The sequence below is a fragment of the Bubalus bubalis genome, chromosome 19, assembly GCF_019923935.1.
Source record: "Bubalus bubalis isolate 160015118507 breed Murrah chromosome 19, NDDB_SH_1, whole genome shotgun sequence".
Classification (NCBI taxonomy): domain Eukaryota; kingdom Metazoa; phylum Chordata; class Mammalia; order Artiodactyla; family Bovidae; genus Bubalus; species Bubalus bubalis.
The window spans coordinates 36485922-36507297 of NC_059175.1; the positions used below are offsets into that span (position 1 = coordinate 36485922).

At 40.0% G+C, this 21376-nt stretch overlaps 1 protein-coding gene across 1 annotated transcript in view; it reads right to left on the bottom strand.

The window, feature by feature from the left end:
* Positions 1–1928: 1928 nt before the first annotated feature.
* Positions 1929–21376, bottom strand: part of WDR70 (WD repeat domain 70) — a 277449-nt gene continuing 258001 nt past the window's right edge. The window contains exons 17-18 of the mRNA XM_025270591.3: positions 19737–19899; positions 1929–2105 (exon numbers count right to left, since the gene is read on the bottom strand). Coding sequence (XP_025126376.1) covers positions 2018–2105; positions 19737–19899 — 251 coding nt within the window. The 3' untranslated portion in view covers positions 1929–2017. The remainder of the gene's footprint in view (positions 2106–19736; positions 19900–21376) is intronic.

Genomic DNA, 21376 nt, shown 5'->3' on the forward strand with positions numbered 1-21376 from the left:
TCCTAAAGGAAATTAACCTGATTATTCATTGGAAGGACTGATGCTGAAACTAAAGCTCCAATGCTTTGGCCACCTCATGCGAAGAGCCAACTCAATTAAAAAGACCCTGATCCTTAGAAAGACTGAGGGCAGGAGAAGAGGGTGACAGAAGATGAGATGGTTGGATGGCACCACTGACACAACAGACATGAGTTTGAGAAAATTCCAGGAGATAGTGAAGGGCAGGGAAGCTTGGCATGCTACAGTCCAGGGGTCGTAGAGTTGGACACGACTGAGTGATTGAACAAGAAGAAACTAACAGCATTGCAAAGCAACTATACTCCAATAAAAATTAATTTAAAAAATAGTAGTCATTGGAGAGTAGGCACTCAGCAAATGTTAGTTCTTACTCTTATTACCTATTAAGCTAAGTGACAGGGAAAGGGAATGGGATGAAGATGGGGATGGGAGAAGAAAAGGACAGAAAATAGCTTACAAGATTGAAGGTTTTTAGAATTTAAAAATGCCCATTGCCACCTCAGAACTATAGGGGAAAAAAAAATCTGTATGAGTTTGAAGGGTTGTTCAAGGAAAAGGTGTGGGGAAAGGTGGTATGCGAAGCTCACAGAACCTGGAGAATTCTGATACACATTCTGGGTCATCATTCACTTTCATAACTATTTCGTTCACTGGGACAGAAGAGAGGAGGAGAGCAGAAGGCAAAAGCACTAAAGAATCTGAATTGTCTAGTGGAGATGATCTGACAGGCAAAAACTACTCTGGGTTGATGGGAAATTAGGGGAGAGAAGGCAAATTTAGCACAGAGATGATTTCCTTATTGTTACTCACAATACAAGTGGACCTTTTCATGCTTGAGAATGAATCCAGATTTTATTCTATTGACTCATTATTACTTTGGACAAACTGCCAATTTTTTAATTTAGCTTTCTAATCACAAAAGTACAAATATCTCTCAGAATGATTTTTAAAGTCTTCCACTTACACAGCTTTTAATTTACAAAGCACTTCTATAACATTTCTAAATACAGATAAAAACCAGACTAAGTCCTTATCACTAGCTCTATTTTAAAAGAGCAAGTATTTGGTGTTATACTTACTGCATATCAGGCATGATACTAAATGCTTTACACGTATGTCTTCTCTAATGCTCTGACAAACCTTCGAAGGTTATACTATTATCCTCTGAGTCTAGAACAGCGGTCCCCAACCATCTTAGCACCAGAGACCAGTTTCATGGAAGACGGTTTTTCCACAGGCCTGGGTGGGGACTGGGGCAGATGGTTTCAGGATGATTCAGGTATACTGCATGTACTATGCACTTTATTCCAATCGAATGCTGCCACTGATCTGACAGGCGTACCAGTCCATGGCCTGGCGGTTGGGGACCCCTGGTCCAGAAGAGAGAAGCTTAATAACTCTCCTAAAGTGACCCAGACAGTAAAGAGCAGAGCCAGGATTTGAACCCACACTGGTCTTATTTTAAAGCCCACTTCCTAACTCCTGCTCACTGCTTTCTGCTGTTCTAGGATAATCAGATACACATTGTTTCCTAGTATGGCAATGGTTCAAACTTTCAGTTTGAACTCAGCCTAATTATTTACAGTCATGTAAACAACTGTTGTGAAATTATACAGAGATATTAACCATTTTGATGTGCATTTCCATACCGTGCTCTTAGAATTGCTCACAACAGATGTACGTCTCAGTGTACGTTCCCCTCCCCCAAGGTTATAACAATCCGTATAAGACCAATAACTGTTGAATAAAGTCTTCAAATACTGAAAGTACTTGGTAATAGGCTAAGAATCTACTTCTTATTTACTTATAATACAGTTTAATAGTCATAGGTAAGAAAATGTAAACACAAGTTTAGTGAAGGGTAGCTACCAACCTTTTGAATGACTCAATAATGCAAAGGACAAAACCTGTTCATAAAAATGTGTTTTTATTTCCTTAAAAAAAACAAACCTGTTCAATATCCCTCCCCCTCACGCAAACAGCTCTCATAGGAGATTCTTCAAATTTTACGTTTTTTCCATTCTGGCTCGTTCTTTGTTTCCTCATCATCAGACTCAACTTGGGCAAACATGGTTTTGGGCTGAGTCCTAAAAGAGAGTTAAAAAGGAGAGGAAAAATTTAGTCAGCAAGTGTGTATTGGACTTTGCTACTTTCATCAAGTGGAAGCACATTTGGGGGATCAATTACATCTCAATTATTAGAGAATCATTAACCTTCTGGCAAAGAAAAGGAAAATGGAAATTTAATTATGTTCAGATTCTTTTAAAGGTTTTCCTTCTGTGGCAGACTATGTATGTTGTCCTTTCCTTAAATAAAATGAAAATGTATCAAATTCAGTGGAAACTCACACATCCATAACCACCCTCCACCTCAAACTTGGGCTAAATAACCAGGACTGTTTGGGAGGCCAAACTATAGTCACCAAGCAAGAATCTACACAGTCTTTATTTATAACTCTATGGGCTGTTCCTAGACTTAAGTAGTCCAAATGCACTTGATTAGAGTGCACTCAAACAGTAGAATCTGAGGCAAGAGTTCTCTTATCTCATGAGTTTAAAACAACAGATAACATATATGGTAACTTGCACATGTCAGCAAAAGTAAAAAACAAAACAAATGAACATTCCTTCCACCAAACACCCAGATCAATGCATGCAAAGAGCCAGCATCGTAGGACCTACCACTGAGCATCACTGGTGTCATACTGACACGCAGCACATCAAGCAATCTTTGCATCAGGGCCTGTTGTGCTTCGTAAACATACTGGGTTCAATGTCATTCCTTTTTACATCGTTCACACAGAAAATAATTGCAGGAAAATATCAGACGGTCATAATTTATGCCCCTCTCAGTAATGCTGGTTTCCTTTTAAAAGCAGCTCTACGGCATTATGAGGGAACATTAAAGCATGCTATCTGCAGATGACGTACTTCAACTTACATCTTCATTTACAGTTCAGTTCATAATAGGAAGGTCATTGCAGAATGGTAAACTAATGTCAAAATCCCCTTTATCTGGCAAGTGAAACAGGGTTAAAACCTTGTATTACTAACCAAGTGGTTGCCAGAGGGGAGGGGGTATAGAGAGGAGAGAAACAGGTGAGGGAGATGAAGAGGTACAAACTTACAGTTATAAAATAAGAGGCACTGGTATGAAATGAGTGGGGAATAGGGTCAATAATTATGTAATACCTTTATATGATGACAGATGGTAACTAGACTTATCGTGATGATCACTGTGATATGTATAGAAATATCAAATCACTGTGCAGGGTACCAGAAACCAACAGTGTTTTAGGTCAATTATATTTCAAAACAAACAAATTCACAGAAAAAGAGATGAGATTTGTGGTTATCAGACGTGGGGATGGAGGAGGAGAAATTGGAAGAAGGCAGTCGAAAACTTCAAGTTAAAAGTTCAAAACTTCAAATTAACTTCAGGTCAAATAAACTTCAAGTTAGAAGACAAATAAATACTAGGGATGCAATTTATCCCATATAAATAGAATTAAAACTGCCTTAGGCTATATATGAAAGTTGTTAAGGGGATAAATCCTAAGGGTTTTCATCACAAGGAAAAAAATTTTTTTTTCTATTTAATTGTGTCTGAAAAAAAAAAATTGTGTGTCTGTATGCGATGATGGATGCTCATTAAACATTGTGGTAATCATTTCATGATGTATGTAAATCATATCACTATGATACTTTAAACTTATACAGTGCTATATGTCAATTATATCAATAAAACTGGAAGGAAAAAAACAACCCTTATTATTACTGTTCGCTGCTGTTTTATTATCCTGGGGAAGAAGCATAAACCATCCACTTTCCCTGCAGACACTGTTTTGATGCAAGGCATACACCAGAATTCCTCATGCACAAGTTAGGCACAGTTCCTATCTTTCCAGTCACCTGCCTAGAGCCCACACTGTCCCCATACACAATCCAGTTGGTTACATTTCTTGTTGTCACTTCAAGACACTGTTGTGACATCTATAAACAAGTCGTAACTCTGACATTTCCAAAACCAGCTGCAGACTTTCACAGGTCGTGAGTTGCTGAGTTACTAGAAAGCAGGGCCACTGACTTTCTAACAGGCTACAACAAGGCAACTGGTGCTCATGACATATTTCATCTTTCTGGCAAAGATGTTGATCCTCTGGGTATAGACAAACCCGTACAGGAACAAATTTGTCTGGCTGAAAAAAATCCTCTGGAAGCCTGGAGTGGTGAGGAGCCCTCGAGCTAAGCCTCGGGCTGGGGATTCATTCCCAGTTTGGCCCCTGACTTGCTTTGTCACCTGGAACAGGTGTTTCCCCTCTCAGGGGCTTGGTTTCCTACTCCACTAAATGTGGAGGTTGAACTTGATTAGTGGGTCCCAAAGGGCTAAAGGCCCAGGGTGGACGATGATGAAGTGTGTGTTTTTAACATTAACTCAAGTATAATACAGACAGAGAAGTGCATTATTTCATACATGTACAGTTCTCTGGATTTTTACAAACTCTGTGTGCCATGAAACCAACACCCTGAAGAAGAAACAGCATGACTAGCTCCCAAGCCCCTCATATTCCCTTGGAGTCACTAACCCCCACCCAGGGTCACCGTATCCTGACTCCTGGTCTCACAGAGCAGCCTCACCTGTGTCCATCCTGTCTCTGTAGGATGCCTAGAGTGTGCATTATTTTGTGCCTGGTTTCCTCTATATAGCACCATCCATGGTGCTCAGGAGCTTCCCTGGTGGCTCAGAAGGTAAAGCGTCCACCTGCAAAGCGGGAGACCTGGATTCTATCCCTGGGTTAGGAAGATCCCCTGGAGAAGGAAATGGCAACCTACTCCATTACTCCTGTTTGGAATATCCCAAGAACAGAGAAGCCCCAGGCTATAGTCCATGGGGTCGCAAAGAGTTGGACACGACTTCACTTTCACGGTGGTCAGACAGTAAAGAATCCACCTGCAATGCAGGAGACCTGGGTTTGATCCCTGGGTTGGGAAGATCCCTTGGAGGAGGGAATGGCAACCCACTCCAGTATTCTGGCCTGGAGAATTTCATGGACAGAGGAGCCTGGTAGGCTACAGTCCATGGGTTCACAAAGAGTCGGACACGAATGAGCAACTTTCACTTTTACTTTCTTTCATGGTGCAATGTATACTGAGGATGTTTGCAACAATATATTCCAAAAAATGTGCACACACACACAAAATGAAGGCAATACTGTGAATTTTACCGTGAGTTAAAATGTGTTTAAGTGAAATATCCTTTATGTTGAGATAATGCTCTTCTATCTACTTTGTAATAAAATGTGCTGGAAGTTTAAAAATAAATCCTTAGAACTAGCTATTTAATTTCTACGAGATTAAACAGAACAGGGTCTTCTAAAGATAGCTGGGAATGCTTCATAGCTCATCAGAGTTAGCTGCAATGAGAAAAGCCTTATGAAGTTGTAGTGTCGCTTTTTTGGGATACAAAAAAAGAAACTGAATGACAGGTCACAGGAAGAAAACCTAGAGCTTGAAAAGGCTATTTCATTTATGTAGTCACTTTTTTCCCCTTATAATCCACCTACTTCCAGAAGTATTTTTAGTAGGTTAGTGGCAAACACTGAAGGGCATAGAATCAACGGATCTATTTAACAAGGGGCAGAAAAGCAGTAACGATGGCCAAGAGGCGTGGGAGAACGCTTTGCGTGAATGGAGACATTGTATAATCTCGACTGAAGTGGTGATTACAGGTGTATACATTTGTCAAAATTTGAAAAGGGTGCATTCTGTATTTTATTGTAAATAAACTATACCTCAATAAAACTGAATTAAAAAGAAAATCCAAACAAAACAAATAAGTAGAAGGTCAAGAACAAAAAGACGAAAAGATATACAACCAAGCATAAAACTTAGCACTAAATTTCCTGGAAGCCAAGACAAAAGAAAAAGAGTTTCGTTTTTCAAAGGAGATAACCTTCCCATTCCCTATAATTGAACTCAGCAAAATTCACTGAGTGAATTTTCATATGAGGGTCACTAAGACTGTCACTTTCAATGACCAGACCGCAACAGTTTTCTTTTCCTCTCCAGGTATTTTAACCCAAGGGGTATCAACTTGTTTGGAAGGTTGGAAGGTCTTATTTGTGAAACTCCATGAATTTATTTTAAATGCCACTTTTGAACTAATAAAAATGTTGTCAGCAAAATAGCCATATTATGTGTACACATCAAATCATGACACTGAGCTCTCATGTTCCACTGAGCATTCAATAGCCATGTTCCCCTTCCCCAAATTGCCAAAATCAAGGCATAAACCAGTGTTCAAATTTTCCCAGCAATGCTTGCTTACCATTTTTTCATTTTGCTGCCCAGGTAGATAGTAGCTGAGTATAAAACTGGGCTCTTTTCAAAAAAACACATTGGGAAAACTGTATATCCATATGCAATGAAACTGGACCCTTACCTTATACCATGTACAAAAATTAACTCAGCATCAACCAAAGACCTAAACCTAAGAGCGAAAATGATAAAGCCTTAAGAAGAAAACACAGGGGAAAGTTTTATGACATTGGATTTTGTCATGATTTTTTGATATGACACCAAAAACACAGGCAAGAGCAAAAATAGGTAAACTGGACTGCACCAAAATTAAAAACTGTACATCAAAGGACAGTATCAACAGATTAAAACGAAGAGCTGCTGTGTAGTGGGCACAGAACTTAGTACTGCGAGATGAAACGAGTTCTGGGGACTGGCTGCACAACAGTGTGAATGTATTTAATACCATCAAGTAGTTCAGATGGTCAATTTCATGTTATGTGTATTTTACCAAAATTAAAAAAGGAAAAGATTAGGCTCCTGAACTTGGCAATGAGGAAGAACAAATCCCCTTCCTGGGAAAAAAGGAGGCACCTTAGGAAAAGCCTGAGCCTCCAACCCAAGGCCATGCCTGCAGCAGGGCTTCTCAAACCATCTGTGGCGCAAGGCCAGACTTTGTTTTCTAATTTCTGACTGCTTGCAGGTAAATATTTCTAGAAAAAAACTAAAAGATTACCAAACACAGATCCAAATGTTTTATTAGATTCAGTAAAAATCTCCAATCGCTATAAAATTTCCTAAGCTTATCTTGTCAGCACTGGCAGGTGGAGCACACTGGGAGGAGCGTCCGCTGGCCGCTCCCTCCCTCCCTGTGCTTGGGAAAGAAAGGCTCTGAAAGCAGAGAATCTGTGTTCTTAACACAGACTGCTACACATGACAAGTTTACTCCAACTGCAGGAAAGTATTCTCACATCTAGAGAAACTGGCCCTGTGTGATGCTACAGAAGGCTCGGTGAAGGAAGTCTGAGGTTGCATTCTCACAGGGCCACCCTTTAAGGAGCAGTCTCTAATTCTCAGGAGAATGGGATGGGGAGGTGAAGGGAGATCTGGCCCACAGAAGCAAGTTTCCCTCGTGGCAATCCATCCTGCCGCCGCAAAACCAACATTCTTACACACAGGCCAGCACCTTCCATGAGAGCTGTATGTTGTTTGCTGAAGAAAGACCAGGTTCTTCAAAACATATTACTAGACTTGGCACAATGAGTGTATCTGTCCAGTCTAGGGAATGCCACTGTTTTATAGAAGCAAAATGAGAGAATTAGAGCTTTAAATCTTGCAGCTATTCTTTCTTGCCAGCAATTTTTATCTTTAAATTTATTTCTAGCAGCTTTTCTTTTGAGATTTTTTGGAAATACATACAAAGGGAAGACCAAAAAAAAAAAAAAAAAAAAAACATCAATTCAGGATAATTTAGGGCATTTAAAACAGACTTCTTTAGTCACTTTTCAAGACAATGAAGAACAGAGGTGATTAGGCAACTTCCAGCAGAGTCAGGAACATAACCAGGAGATTTCTTCCCTGGGGATGGCCTAATTTGCCCTTGGCACAGAAAACATCTATAAAAATAAATCAAGAGTGTCAAGCAAGAGCAAAATGACACAAGCAAAAAGATAAAATGTTTTGAAAACACTTAAAAGCTGGTCCAGAAATTCCTACTTTTAAAACCAATAGGAAACCAACACATAAACAACAAAAAACCCTCTAAGCCCCTTCTAACCTTGTCACCGGCCACATAAAGTGGATTCTTTTTTGGATAGCTTGAAGAAATGGAATTCATACACTGGTCTTAACACAGACTCTTTTGGGTGTTTCCGTGAGGAAAAAGTAGAAAAACTATACCAAAGAGGCACTGAAGACATGGCAGCAACTAGGGAAATATAAATAAACAATGCGCAAGAAAAATACTCTACTGCTTCAAGAAGGCATTTTATAACCACCCATTTCCCGTCTTCTATTTAATCAGCTCCTCTAGAATTCTCAAGAGACAGGTCAACTCAAATTTACAGTCTCATAGCAGATTTACCTCAGGCGCCCCAAACAAAATGCTATAAAAGGACTGATCTGAAGAAAAAGGAAGTAAGGGGAACATTCCATTAAGCCCAAGCATCACATATACTCAATAGGTGAGGGGGGATGAGCTAATAAGCCTCACTAGGAAGTAGTGAAGTGTCCAACTTTATCCAGACTCTCTGTTTCACTGGTTTACTGTCCACACTTACCCATTTTTCTAAATGTTAACTGAAAATAAACTTACAGAAGGCTGATGTGAAAATTTTATTTTCCAGTGTGATTAACTCATTTGGCAAATAGTAAACATTTTTCACTTGACTATATGTGTCATCTTGTTTATCAGAGTTACCAAGAAAAGGAGAGCAGATTAGACAGCAATATAGTTATTACCGCTAACAGTTAAATAAACTAATCAGAGGAGGGGTGATGGGTTTTTTGCTTTGATTTAGCTTCAGTAACATTCTGCACTTGCTAATAGTTAATATTTCATGAAGTAAATATAAAAGCTTAAGCAAATGCCTTTCTTAAATCTATAAATTCTGAATAGCTGAAACTTCTTGCTGATTAATGTTCCTCTTGGAACATTTTTTAAACTGAATTCTCAAAGTTATTTGTACAGAGTGAGTCTTCTTCCAGCAATAGCGTGCATAGAACAATGACAGAAGCCCAGCAGAAGCTGAGTCCCACCTCATTTCCACTTTGGGAACGAGGAAGAACAAACCCCCTTCCTGGGATAAAAAGGAGGCACCTTAGAAAAACCTTAGCCTCCAACTTGGGGCCACATCTGAAGCAGTGCTTCTCAAAGCATCTTCAGTTTTTCCATCCAGAGGAATTTTGCGTAGAACAGTCAGTAATGAATAAAAATTCTCCCTGTAATCTTCCAAAAGGGCATTTTTTTGGATATAGTGTTTATGTAAGAGATTCAAAGTGCCCTTTCAAAGATTCAAAGGCTGTCTCTTCTGACTAAGCTCTAACCTAGGCTTTCTACACTCCTCCTCAAGTGCTCAGGCCACAGAGAAGTCTCAAAGTGTCTCTGGCTGCAATGGGAAGTTGACAGGTCAAATTCTTTTTAGTTATGGATATTCTCCTGATATGATTCATTCAAAAAGCATAAAGCAAGCTCCAGAGTAATAGAATGAGTATGAGGGGAAATCATTTGTAATATTTAGTCATCAGTATGTGACTGTAAACCACAAGCTTTTTTGGCTCAAGGCCCATTGTTTATTATGAAGCAAAAACCTCAAAGCCAAAGTCAATTATAGCCATGACTTGACAATCTGACACACTTGTTAACCCTGTTAGAATAAATACGGTACAGATGAACCCTGACCCAGTCATCACAATTGCAGAATTATGAAGATTAAATAAAGGCTTGACCAAAAGATTCCACTTGAAATGGTCCCTTCTTTTGGGTGAAGAGCTAAGCAAAGATAATTTTTATTATTTATTTATTAAAAATATTTATTTTATATTGGAGCATAGTTGATTAACAATGTTGTTTCATGTATATAGCGAGGTAATTCAGTTACACATAAAAAACATTAGGGATGCATAAGATGAGAGGAAACAAGAAAAAGAATGTTCTATCTTTTTCAGAAAATGAAGACAGAATATTTTGGAAAATACCTAAACATATCTCAGACTCATTAAACAGGATACACTAACTCATAAGGCTTGTGTGAGAGTTCCAAGACTGGGTGAGTGGGAAAAGGGACATATGTGAAACCTGTGGAAACTGGGGGAAAAAATAGAGGACAAAACAAAAAGAATCTTCTAAAACCACTATCAATAAGTGGGTAAACAAGTTAGAATGATTAAATCTTTGCAGAGCACACAGGCCTGAGGCAGCCCAGGTAACTTCAGCGCCCTCCCTAAGCTCACGTTTATAAAACGTATGTAACGGTGTGCCACAACTTCTATTTGAAAACATGCATGAAAGCTGGGCATTAGTGTAGCCTAATCTCTTACTTCATATACGGGGAAAGAGTCTCATGAAGGTTAAGTGAGCCTGGAGCAGGAACTAAACCCCAGGACTTTTGATTCCTAGCTAGCATTCTTCCACTAGCCATGCTGGCACACGCGGTAATCTTTTCGGCTTCACTATTATTCAACTTTTCCAATAACTACTACCAGTTGCTTTGTGATGAGAAGCAGTATGCTGTAGTACTCAAAAGTGGAAGCTTGGCTTTGGAGCCAGACCACCTGTGTTCAAATCCCAATTCGGCCTCTTGCTACCTCTATGGCTTTGGTCAAGTTATATGTTTCCTCATATGCCAAATTGGAAAAATAATACCCCTTCCTCATAGGATTGTTGTGAGGATTAAAAGACTAATATACGAATTTTAAACATGACTGGCATGGTATAACAGCAGTGTCATTATTACCACATCCTTTATTCCCCAATTTATATTTTCAAAAGCTATATGTAGAATGTATCTGATAAAATAATTTACTATTAAATACAACACAGCAGATTACTATTAAAAAAAAAAACAAAACCCTGGGGGAAATGTTCTATGTAACTAACTTGTCTTCAGTATGAATTTCTAGAATCAAAATAATCTATTTCATACATTTGAAGTTTTAGAAGGTGAATGACTTGTGGTTTATTTTACATAATTACTTTTAAAAATTATTACCAGACTTTAGTGGGGAAAATAATCACCTGGAGAACTTCTTAAGATGCAGATTCCCAGCCCCAATCTCTCAGTCTGAGTTGGGGTGAAGTCTAGAAATCTGCATTATTAACCTTCCCACTCCCACCCTCGACTCTGACACAGACAGTCCACAAAATCACTTTGAGAAACACTGGCCTTTACATAGGAATATAGTGCTCAGTGATATCAGTCAGGCAACCATAACTCAGGGGAAAAAAGTTACACTTCTCTCTATGGGTTTATGTCTCTTCCTGACACAAATCTTTACTCACTCAAAGACTGACCTCTTGAAATATCGCCTAGTAACTCAACATGACTTCAGTGGATCCTTTATAGATGGCAATGATATATTAATATATTTATTAATTAATTGATATAAAATGATATTAATATAAAATTAATATTACAATATAAAAATTAATGCTCACACACATATCCATGTATCCTGTATCAATTGAGACATGCACATTGAAAATTAAATTGACGGAACCAGCAATAATGGCAACTGAACTGGCAAGAAAAGTGACCATGGCTGACAGAGCTATCAGGCTGTCAGGCTACTGGCCAGGGTTCAGACTCCCACACACAACTATCCATGGGGATGTGCAAGCTAATAGCATTCTGGATCTTTATCCTGTCCCCTCCCCAGCCAGCTCCCCTCCCCTCCCTACAGCAACATCTTTTGACAAGAAACTGTAATTGAATCTGCCCATGTGTAGCTAAACCAGAGTCCTCTGTGATCCTGCTGTGTTTTAAAACTTTCAGGGCCATTAGATTGCGAGTGCCAGGAATGAAACTTCAGTACTCAAAAATAAAGGTAAAGGGTTCAAAGGCTCTTTGTTCTTATCACTGGAGAGAAAAGGTGAGTATATGTCATCTGCAAGCAGGCAGATTTGTGCAATATCTGTCAATAATTGTGTTTTTCTGGGATAATGCAAGACACAGTAAATTTCCACTTCACTTCATCACTGACACAAATCAATTGCAGTGAAGAAGAACAATCAGACACACATTCTCACCTTTATGAAAAGATCCTTTTAAATATTAGCTTCCCTTCAAACACTCTGCTCTTTGGCAGTAAAATAGTACACTCTAGCAAGTGAGCACAGGAGAAATTGCACTGCAATTCAGGCTAACAAATCACATGCCACAGACAGCACCATGAACTTCGTAAGCAATAAACGTAAAGTGACAAAACTGAATGGAAGGAAAGAGATGGGAGCAAAACGTAGCATTAGGAAAGTGTATATTGAGAGAGACCACAGACCTCTGAAGAGCTCATTAAATTAGGGATCAAGAGAAAGGGAAAATGAAAGTCACTCAGTTGGGTCCAACTCTTTGTGACCCTGTGGACTACACATGTCCATGGAATTCTCCAGGCCAGAATACTGGAATGGGAAGCCTTACCCTTTTCCAGGGGATCTTCCCAACCCAGGGATCAAACCTAGGTCTCCTGCATTGCAGGCAGATTCTCTACCAACTGAGCTACAAAGGAAGCCCTACAAGGGATTAAGAGAAATGAAGTCTAATTCTAGTTTCAATTGTAAATTGTTAGTCTCCTCACATGTAAGATAAGGATATGACAGTATCTATTCAACCCATTTTGCAGAACTGCTAGGAGACTAGCATATTATTCAATTGTAAATAATACTAAACCACCTAAGACGCAGGAAAATGACACTGGGTAAGAGTAACCAACGAACAAAATCAATTTCTGCTTCAATTAACTCTATATAAGAAAGTTGAAAACGTGGACGAATTTTTTTTCCAGTTCAGTTCAGCTCAGTCGCTCAGTCATGTCCGACTCTTTGTGACCCCATGAATCGCAGCACGCCAGGCCTCCCTGTCCATTACTAACTCCCAGAGTTTACTCAAACTCACATCCATCAAGTCGGTGATGCCATCCAGCCATCTCATCCTCTGTCGTCCCCTTTTCCTCCTGCCCCCAATCCCTCCCAGCATCAGAGTCTTTTCCAATGAGTCAACTCTTTGCATGAGGTGGCCAAAGTACTGGAGTTTCAGCTTTAGCATCATTCCTTCCAAAGAACACTCAGCGCTGATTCCTTTAGAATGGACTGGTTGGATCTCCTTGCACTCAGTCCAAGGGACTCTCAGGAGTCTTCTCCAACACCACAGTTCAAAAGCATCAATTCTTCGGCACTCAGCCTTCTTTACAGTCCAACTCTCATATCCATACATGACCACTGGAAAAACCATAGCCTTGACTAGACGGACCTTTGTTGGCAAAGTAATGTCTCTGCTTTTGAATATGCTATCTAGGTTGGACATAACTTTCCTTCCAAGGAATAAGCGTCTTTTAATTTCATGGCTGCAGTCACCATCTGCAGTGATTTTGGAGCCCAGAAAAATAAAGTCTGACACTGTTTCCACTGTTTCCCCATCTATTTCCCATGAAGTGATGGGACCGGATGCCATGATCTTCCTTTTCTGAATGTTGAGCTTTAGGCCAACTTTTTCACTCTCTTCTTTCACTTTCATCAAGAGGCTTTTGAGTTCCTCTTCACTTTCTGCCATAAGGGTGGTTGTCATCTGCATATCTGAGGTTATTGATATTTCTCCCGGCAATCTTGATTCCAGCTTGTGCTTCCTCTAGCCCAGCGTTTCTCATGATGTACTCTGCATAGAAGTTAAATAAGCAGGGTGACAATGTACAGTCTTGATGTACTCCTTTTCCTATTTGGAACCAGTCTGTTGTTCCTTGTCCAGTTCTAACTGTTGCTTCCTGACCTGCATATAGGTTTCTCAAGAGGCAGGTCAGGTGGTCTGGTATTCCCATCTCTTTCAGAATTTCCCACAGTTTATTGTGATCCACACAGTCAAAGGCTTTGGCATAGTCAATAAAGCACAAATAGATGTTTTTCTGGAACTCTCTTGCTTTTTCCATGATCCAGCGGATGTTGGCAATTTGATTTCTGGTTCTCCTGCCTTTTCTAAAACCAGCTTGAACATCAGGAAGTTCATGGTTCATGTATTGCTGAAGCCTGGCTTGGAGAATTTTGAGCATTACTTTACTAGCGTGTGAGATGAGTGCAATTATGCGGTAGTTTGAACATTCTTTGGCATTGCCTTTCTTTAGCATTGGAATGAAAACTGACCTTTTTCAGTCCTGTGGCCACTGCTGAGTTTTCCAAATTTGCTGGCATATTGAGTGCAGCACTTTCACAGCATCATCTTTCAGATTTGGAATAGCTCAACTGGAATTCCATCACCTCCACTAGCTTTGTTTGTAGTGATGCTTTCTAAGGCCCACTTGACTTCACATTCCAGGATGTCTGGCTCTAGGTCAGTGATCATACCATCGTGATTATCTGGGTCATGAAGATCTTTTTTGTACAGTTCTTCTGTGTATTCTTGCCACCTCTTCTTAATATCTTCTGCTTCTGTTAGGTCCATATCATTTCTGTCCTTTATCGAGCCCATCTTTGCATGAAATGTTCCCTAATTTTCTTGAAGAGATCTCTAGTCTTTCCCATTCTGTTGTTTTCCTCTATTTCTTTGCATTGATCGCTGAGGAAGGCTTTCTTATCTCTCCTTGCTATTCTTTGGAACTCTGCATTCAAACGGCTATATCTGTCCTTTTCTCCTCTGCTTTTCGCTTCTCTTCCTTTCACAGCTATTTGTAAGGCCTCCCCAGACAGCCATTTGGCTTTTTTGCATTTCTTTTCCATGGGGATAGTCTTGATCCCTGTCTCCTGTACAATGTCACGAACCTCAGTCCATAGTTTATCAGGCACTCTATCAGATCTAGTCCCTTAAATCTATTTCTCACTTCCACTGTATAATCATAAGGGATTTGATTGAGGTCATACCTGAATGGTCTAGTGGTTTTCCCCACTTTCTTCAATTTAAGTCTGAATCTGGCAATAATGAGGTCATGATCTGAGCCACAGTCAGCTCCAGGTCTTGTTTTTGCTGACTGTATAGAGCTTCTCCATCTTTGGCTGCAAAGAATATAATCAATCTGATTTCGGTGTTGACCATCTGGTGATATCCATGTGTAGAGTCTTCTCTTGTGTTGTTGGAAGAGGGTGTTTTTTTCCAAGAAGATATTAATTACCAAGCAGACTCAGAAAAGTCAGAAAATCCAAAGAGTCTACTTCCCATGAGGGGATAGACAAGCAGAAGAAAGATTAAGGAATTACTACTCACTCTCTCCTCTACAAAAGCACCTGACTTCAACAGTTTCACCATCTCTCCAATTTTTACAAATAGATTTCATGGTACACAAGGCAGTTCAAGAGTATATACAGAAAAGGAAAGCACATGAAGTTTTTAGGAAGGCAGCCTAACACCTGACAAAGAACAAACCACAAGCATGTGAGGGTCATATCACAGATGCTAGGATGATCCACTATTAGGACTTTTGTAATATGATGAATCATATTCATTGATCAAAGTAGAAGTACACAGGGAACTGCCTGGTAGTCCTGTGGTTAGGACTCTGAACTTCCACTGCAGAAGTCAAGGGTTCCATCTCTGGTCCCCTGGTTGGGGAACTAAGATCCCATAAACCACACAGTGTGGCCAGAAAAACCTCCCACCAAAACAAAAACACAACAAGTAGAAATTCATAGAGATATGACAAAGGAATTCAATAAAACTCAGCATCTATTTCAGAGCAACATGCCTCTCATCTCCACACTGTGTTTTCTTCACCTAGGATGCTCTTCCCTTGGATCCCTGCATGGCTCATTCCCTCATTCCACTCAAGTCCACAACCACTTTAGCAGAGGTTCTATCCTGATTGTTTTATCTGAAAATAGTGCCCTTTTCTCTCCCCAATTACTCTATGCCCCTTTATCCCTATTTTATCTTTCTTCATTGCACTTGCTACCATCTAACATTTATGGATTTATTTATTGTCTGTCTCTGTCTACCAGAATATAAGCTCCATAAACCACAACTTAGAACAGTATCTGACACATTGTAGGTGTTCCAGAAATCTTTGTTGAATCTTCTCTAACATCTTGCATGTGGGTGTTTTCAAAAGTTGTCATATTTTATGGAGAGATACCATTAAATTGAACAATATGAAATTGCCAATATTTGACTTTTTTTCATCTACAAAAAGGGCAATTACACAAGTTTTAAGAAAAGGATGTGCACTATTGGTTTTACTATTTAATACTGTTCTGGCAGTACTAGTCAGTACAATTAGATAAGATAAAGAAATAGCAGGTACAAATGTTGGAAATTATTTGTGTGTGATATAATTTTTCAGGGGCTTCCCAGGTGACTCAATAGTAAAGAATCCGCCTGCCAATGCAGGAGACCTAGGTTTGATCCCTGGGTTGGGAAGATCCCCTGGAGAAGGAAACGGCAACCCAATCCAATATTCTTGCCTGGGAAATCCCATGGACAGAGGAGCCTGGTGGGCTACAATCCATGGGGGTCGCCAACAAGTCAGGCATGACTTAGCGACTAAACAACTACAACAACAAACCCCTCTAAATCTGACCACATTTAATAATTTTTTTTACTTGGGGGGAAAATATCATAAACCAAATAAAAATAAAGACAACTGACTAGTAGAAATACTTGCAATACATGACACATAAAGGGTTAAGCTCCTTAATATAAAGACAAATAGACAAAAGGGCAAAAGACATAAACAGAAAGTTCACAGGAAAAAAAAAAGAAGATTTTAACATATGCATGTGTGCTAAATCACTTCAGCTATGTCCAACTCTTTGTCCAACCTACAGGCTGTAGACCACCAGGCTCGGTCCATGGGATTCTCCAGGCAAGAAACTGGAGTGGGTTGCCATGCCCAGGGGATCTTCCCAACCCAGGGATCAAGCCCACAACTTTTACATCTTCTGGACTGGCCAGGTGGGTTCTTTACCACTAGCACCACCTGGGAAGCTCATGTTGCTAGTATCAATCATTAATCAGCAAATGACATTTTTTCAATATTTGTGGAGACACTGCAACAATCTACTCTGTGTACAAACGTATGTACATCTGTTTGGAGCAGTTCACTATCTAAATGTTACTTAACTATGTTTGGCAAATTTTAAACTATGGCTCTGTTTAGTTACTCTTCCTTTCCTCAGATAATTTTTGGTATGCTTCTAAACAAATTTTTGAAGCATAAAAAATCCCTAATGGTAATAGACAATAACTATTCCATTAGAAACAGAAGTGTCAACAGAGGCATAATCCATAAACCCACAAGCATATCTGAGTGCCAAGGATGTGTTGACACATATTAGTTTATAGCACACAGATTTGATACAAATGAAGGCTAAATGCAAACTATTTAGCTGGCCAGCCTTGATATGACCCTCTTAACTGTTGTGATATTATCCAACTAACTGTTCAGAGATGTTCCATCTGTGTTGTCTGGTTATTCATACATGTTGCGAACATCCACCACTGATGTCATACAGTAAAGTCTGCTCTGCTACAACACATATAGTAGAGGATATGATGCTCCCCACCAGGGGCCCTCAAATCACTTTATCATTTTTCTGCAGGGTGCTTTCACTCACAGCAGTAGCATCCATCTCTCTCTTTGTCAGAGGACTGTCCCCAGGTTGCTGGAGCCCCAGAGAGTTGGAAGTACCTTAAGTGTCTCCCTCAGTTCCACCTCCAGCCATCACCAATGACTAATGGATGCTGGAGTGAAGCACTCCAGTTACTGTGCCCCTGACCAGGGTCTGCAGGGTCACCCTGTGGGATACTAAGGAAAATGACCCTTCTTGGAGCTCTGTTTAATGTTGTACTCTTTCTTGGCTTCAGTCATCTTCACAGGGGTCTTTTTCTCAAGGTCTGCTTCTAAGGAACCCAAGCTAAGACAGTGTGTTTTACTTTTAGGCAAAGTATCCATAGCTCATAATGATCCGCATATAGGGGCTCAATATCAGTATAACACGTAAGTTGACTTGGTTTATAAAGGATTTTTTCCAGCATATAAATATCAGCTTTCTCATAATTGAAGAGAAAACTTTAGAAATACATAAAAACATCAACAAAAAAAGCTGATTTACTTCTAACAATACAAAAATACACATACACAAATTTATTCACTATCCTCAGTCCAATTCAGTTCAGTCACTCAGTCATGTCCAACTCTTTGCGACCCCATGAATCGCAGCACGCCAGGTCTCCCTGACTAACTCCTGGAGTTCACTATGTTAGTAATTGCAAAATACTGGGAACAATCTAAATACACACACAGGAGAGCAGCGGAATAAATCACTGTATAGCCACACAGTGGATCACTACGCAGCTGTGAAAAAGAATGAGAATGAACTCTATGAACTGATGGGCAATGATTTCCAGGTCATACTGCTAAGTGAAAAAAAAAAGCAAAGCTCAAAAGACTATTTATGGAGATTCCTTAAAAAATTAGGACTAAATCTACCATATGTACTATGGTCATGTAAAGTGTTGACATCAGGGCAAGTTGAGTGAAAAGTACAGATCAACTCTCTGTACAGTTTCTAACCACTACAACTTCACCCATGTTAAGCTAACTGAGGGAATCTGAACTGGCAGGCTCTACTCTGCCTGTGTTAAGTATTACTTACAAACCAGCTCTACAAATAAAAGTTAATCCTCAATAATGGATCCTACAAACTGTTCCCCTTCATTTGCTTTTTGTTGTTCAGTCACTAAGTTGTGTCCGACTCTTTACAATCTCAGGGACTGCAGCATGCCAGGCCCCTCTGTCCGTGGGATTTCCCCGGCAAGAATACTGGAGTGGGTTGCTATTTCCTTCTCCTGTTTTTAACCCTAACTATAGCTCAGCTGATAAAGAATCTGCCTGCCATGCAAGAGACCCTGGTTTGATTCCTAGGTCGGGAAGATCCCCTGGAGAAGGGATAAGCTACCCACTCCAGTATTCTTGGGCTTCCCTGGTGGCTCAGCTGGTAAAGAATCCACCCACAATGCAGGACACCTGGATTCAATCCCTGGGTTGGGAAGATTTCTTGGAGAAGGGAACGGCTACCCACTCCAGTATTCTGAACTGGAGAACTTCATGGACTGTATATACATGGGGTAGCAAAGAGTCAGACACGACAGAGCAACTTTCACAAGTAAGATATCGCATACAGGCAGTGATTTTCTTTCTCTTTCTTCCTTTCTTTCTTTAATCACAGGTAGAATGAGTTTCACATAACTGGTTTGTTGTTGTGTTGTTGTTGTTTTAGTTGCTAAGTCGTGTCTGACTCTCTTGCAACCCCATGGGCTGTAGCCCACCAGGCTCCTCTGTCCATGGGACTTCCCAGGCAAGAATAGTGGAGTGGGGTGCCATTTCCTCCTCCAGGAGATCATCCCCACCAGGGATCAAACCCACGTCTCCTACAGTGGCAGGTGGATTCTATACCATTGAGCCACCAGGGAACCCCCACAATGGGTTGGTGTAAGTGCTCAGTCATGTCTGACTCTTGTGACCTCATAGACTGGAGCCTGCTAGGCTCCTCTGTCCAAGGAATTTTCCAGGCAAGAATACTGGTATAACTCTGATGGAAGTGGCCTAGTTTAAAAATTTAGAAGTTTAGAGTCCTCAGATATAAACAAATGCATATGTTTCTGGACCTTTAGTACCTGGCCTATTTCTCATGCTTAAGAATAAAAAAGAAAGGGAGAAGTTAGAACCCCAAAGCTATGTTCTACCCAATTTGTTAACATAAGAATGTTCTATTTTAAAAGTCTGGTTCCTTACTTGGAGTATGCTGGAGAAACCCAGTACGGGTTGTCCTCGGCCGCCTTGGCATGCCGCAAAATGGCTTCCCGGGGGTTGCTGTCGTCAGTTTTGTCCAAAGCGATGTTCTTCACAATGTATGAAGACAGAGTGCCTCCATGGGTTCCAACCCGGCCACCACGACCTGTTCCAAAGGGAAAAAAAAAAATCAGGAACAGAGTGAGCATACAGTCTGGGCTTATCTGACAAGGCTGAAAATCCTTCACTGCTGGCTGCCCAGGCTACAGGTTCAGTGAATGACAGGGTAGGGTCAGGGGTTCAGATTGACCTGACTTTTGTCATTCAGCAAAGAATCAAGGTTTTAAGCATCCTGGGGCTTCTATAGCCTTTGGTTTGAAGCACACTTAAGAGTACTTGAGTATCGTCCTTTCTGCTTTCATTTAAGGTAATCACAACCAAAGTGGAACATCACCAAAGCTCAACTTCCCCATAGTATTTTAAAATACAGACATGTTTTTATTACGCTTTAGTTGCCAGTTTACACAATGACAGCAATGTAGGAAGAAATACAAATAGTTTGCCATGTATATGCCTTAAAAAATGCTTCAGGCATGAATACATGAAATTCAATTAATAAAAATAACCAATCATCATTAGATGCTATTTTAGTTTTAAACAAGAATATCTTAGGGCTTGCCATCTTCCAAGGACCTTGTAGGAAAGAAAACAAGTAAGATGAATAGACTGATTGACATTATTTTACTATATGTAATGGCTCTCGACAGGAAGCTTCACCTGGGCAGGACTTTGTTCCCCACTGAACCCTCAACTGCTAGCCTGGTTCCCAGTACTCAAAAGACATATGACTTTTCAAGCAGGTTAAAGAGAGAAAAAAAAGACAAAACACCACATGAAAAGTCAAGTAGCACTAAAAGATTAATTTTATTAGGCAGGAAATGATTGCCAGAGAATTTGTATGGCTAGTAACTATTATATCAGTAGCACTTAGAAGAAGAAAAGAGCTCTTCAGGCTGATGTGGGAAGGGAATCTATAGGAAGAAATACATCCAGTTTGGGAGAAGTCAGAAGACAGAGAAGGTTATTTTCAATGAACTGAATAGTTTAAATACAGAAGTATAGAAAGAGGGAAGTTCAATGGGCATTTGGGGGCAGGGATGAACCAACAGTCATATCAGATTAGAGTAGGAGAGAGGTGAGGTGTAAAGCTCAAACACAGCTGAGAGTCAGACTGCAGAGAACTCTGAATCTCTGGGCATGCAACTAGACAGTGCACAGCTTCCAAAGATGTGGGGGCAACAGCAATATGAAAACTACAGGAATTGGGAATAAAAGCTGTAAGATGAATGAAGGGAGTAGTGAGGACAGAGCATTGAGAGAGTACCTAGTTACAAGAGCTTTTTAATAATCCAGGCAAGAATATTATACAGGAATTCTGATTAGAGGACAATGGCAGAGAAAATGGGGAAAAAACTGAGACTGGTATATGAGATTTTTTTCAATGCTAAAGGGGCAGGCCAAAGAGACAGAGGTCCAGAAGTCAGGTTCAGATGAATTAACAAGTCATAAATGATATAAGCTTATGAACATAGAACAAATGGAGACTGTGTAGCTGATAACAGAGAAAGGGATTCTAGTAAAGG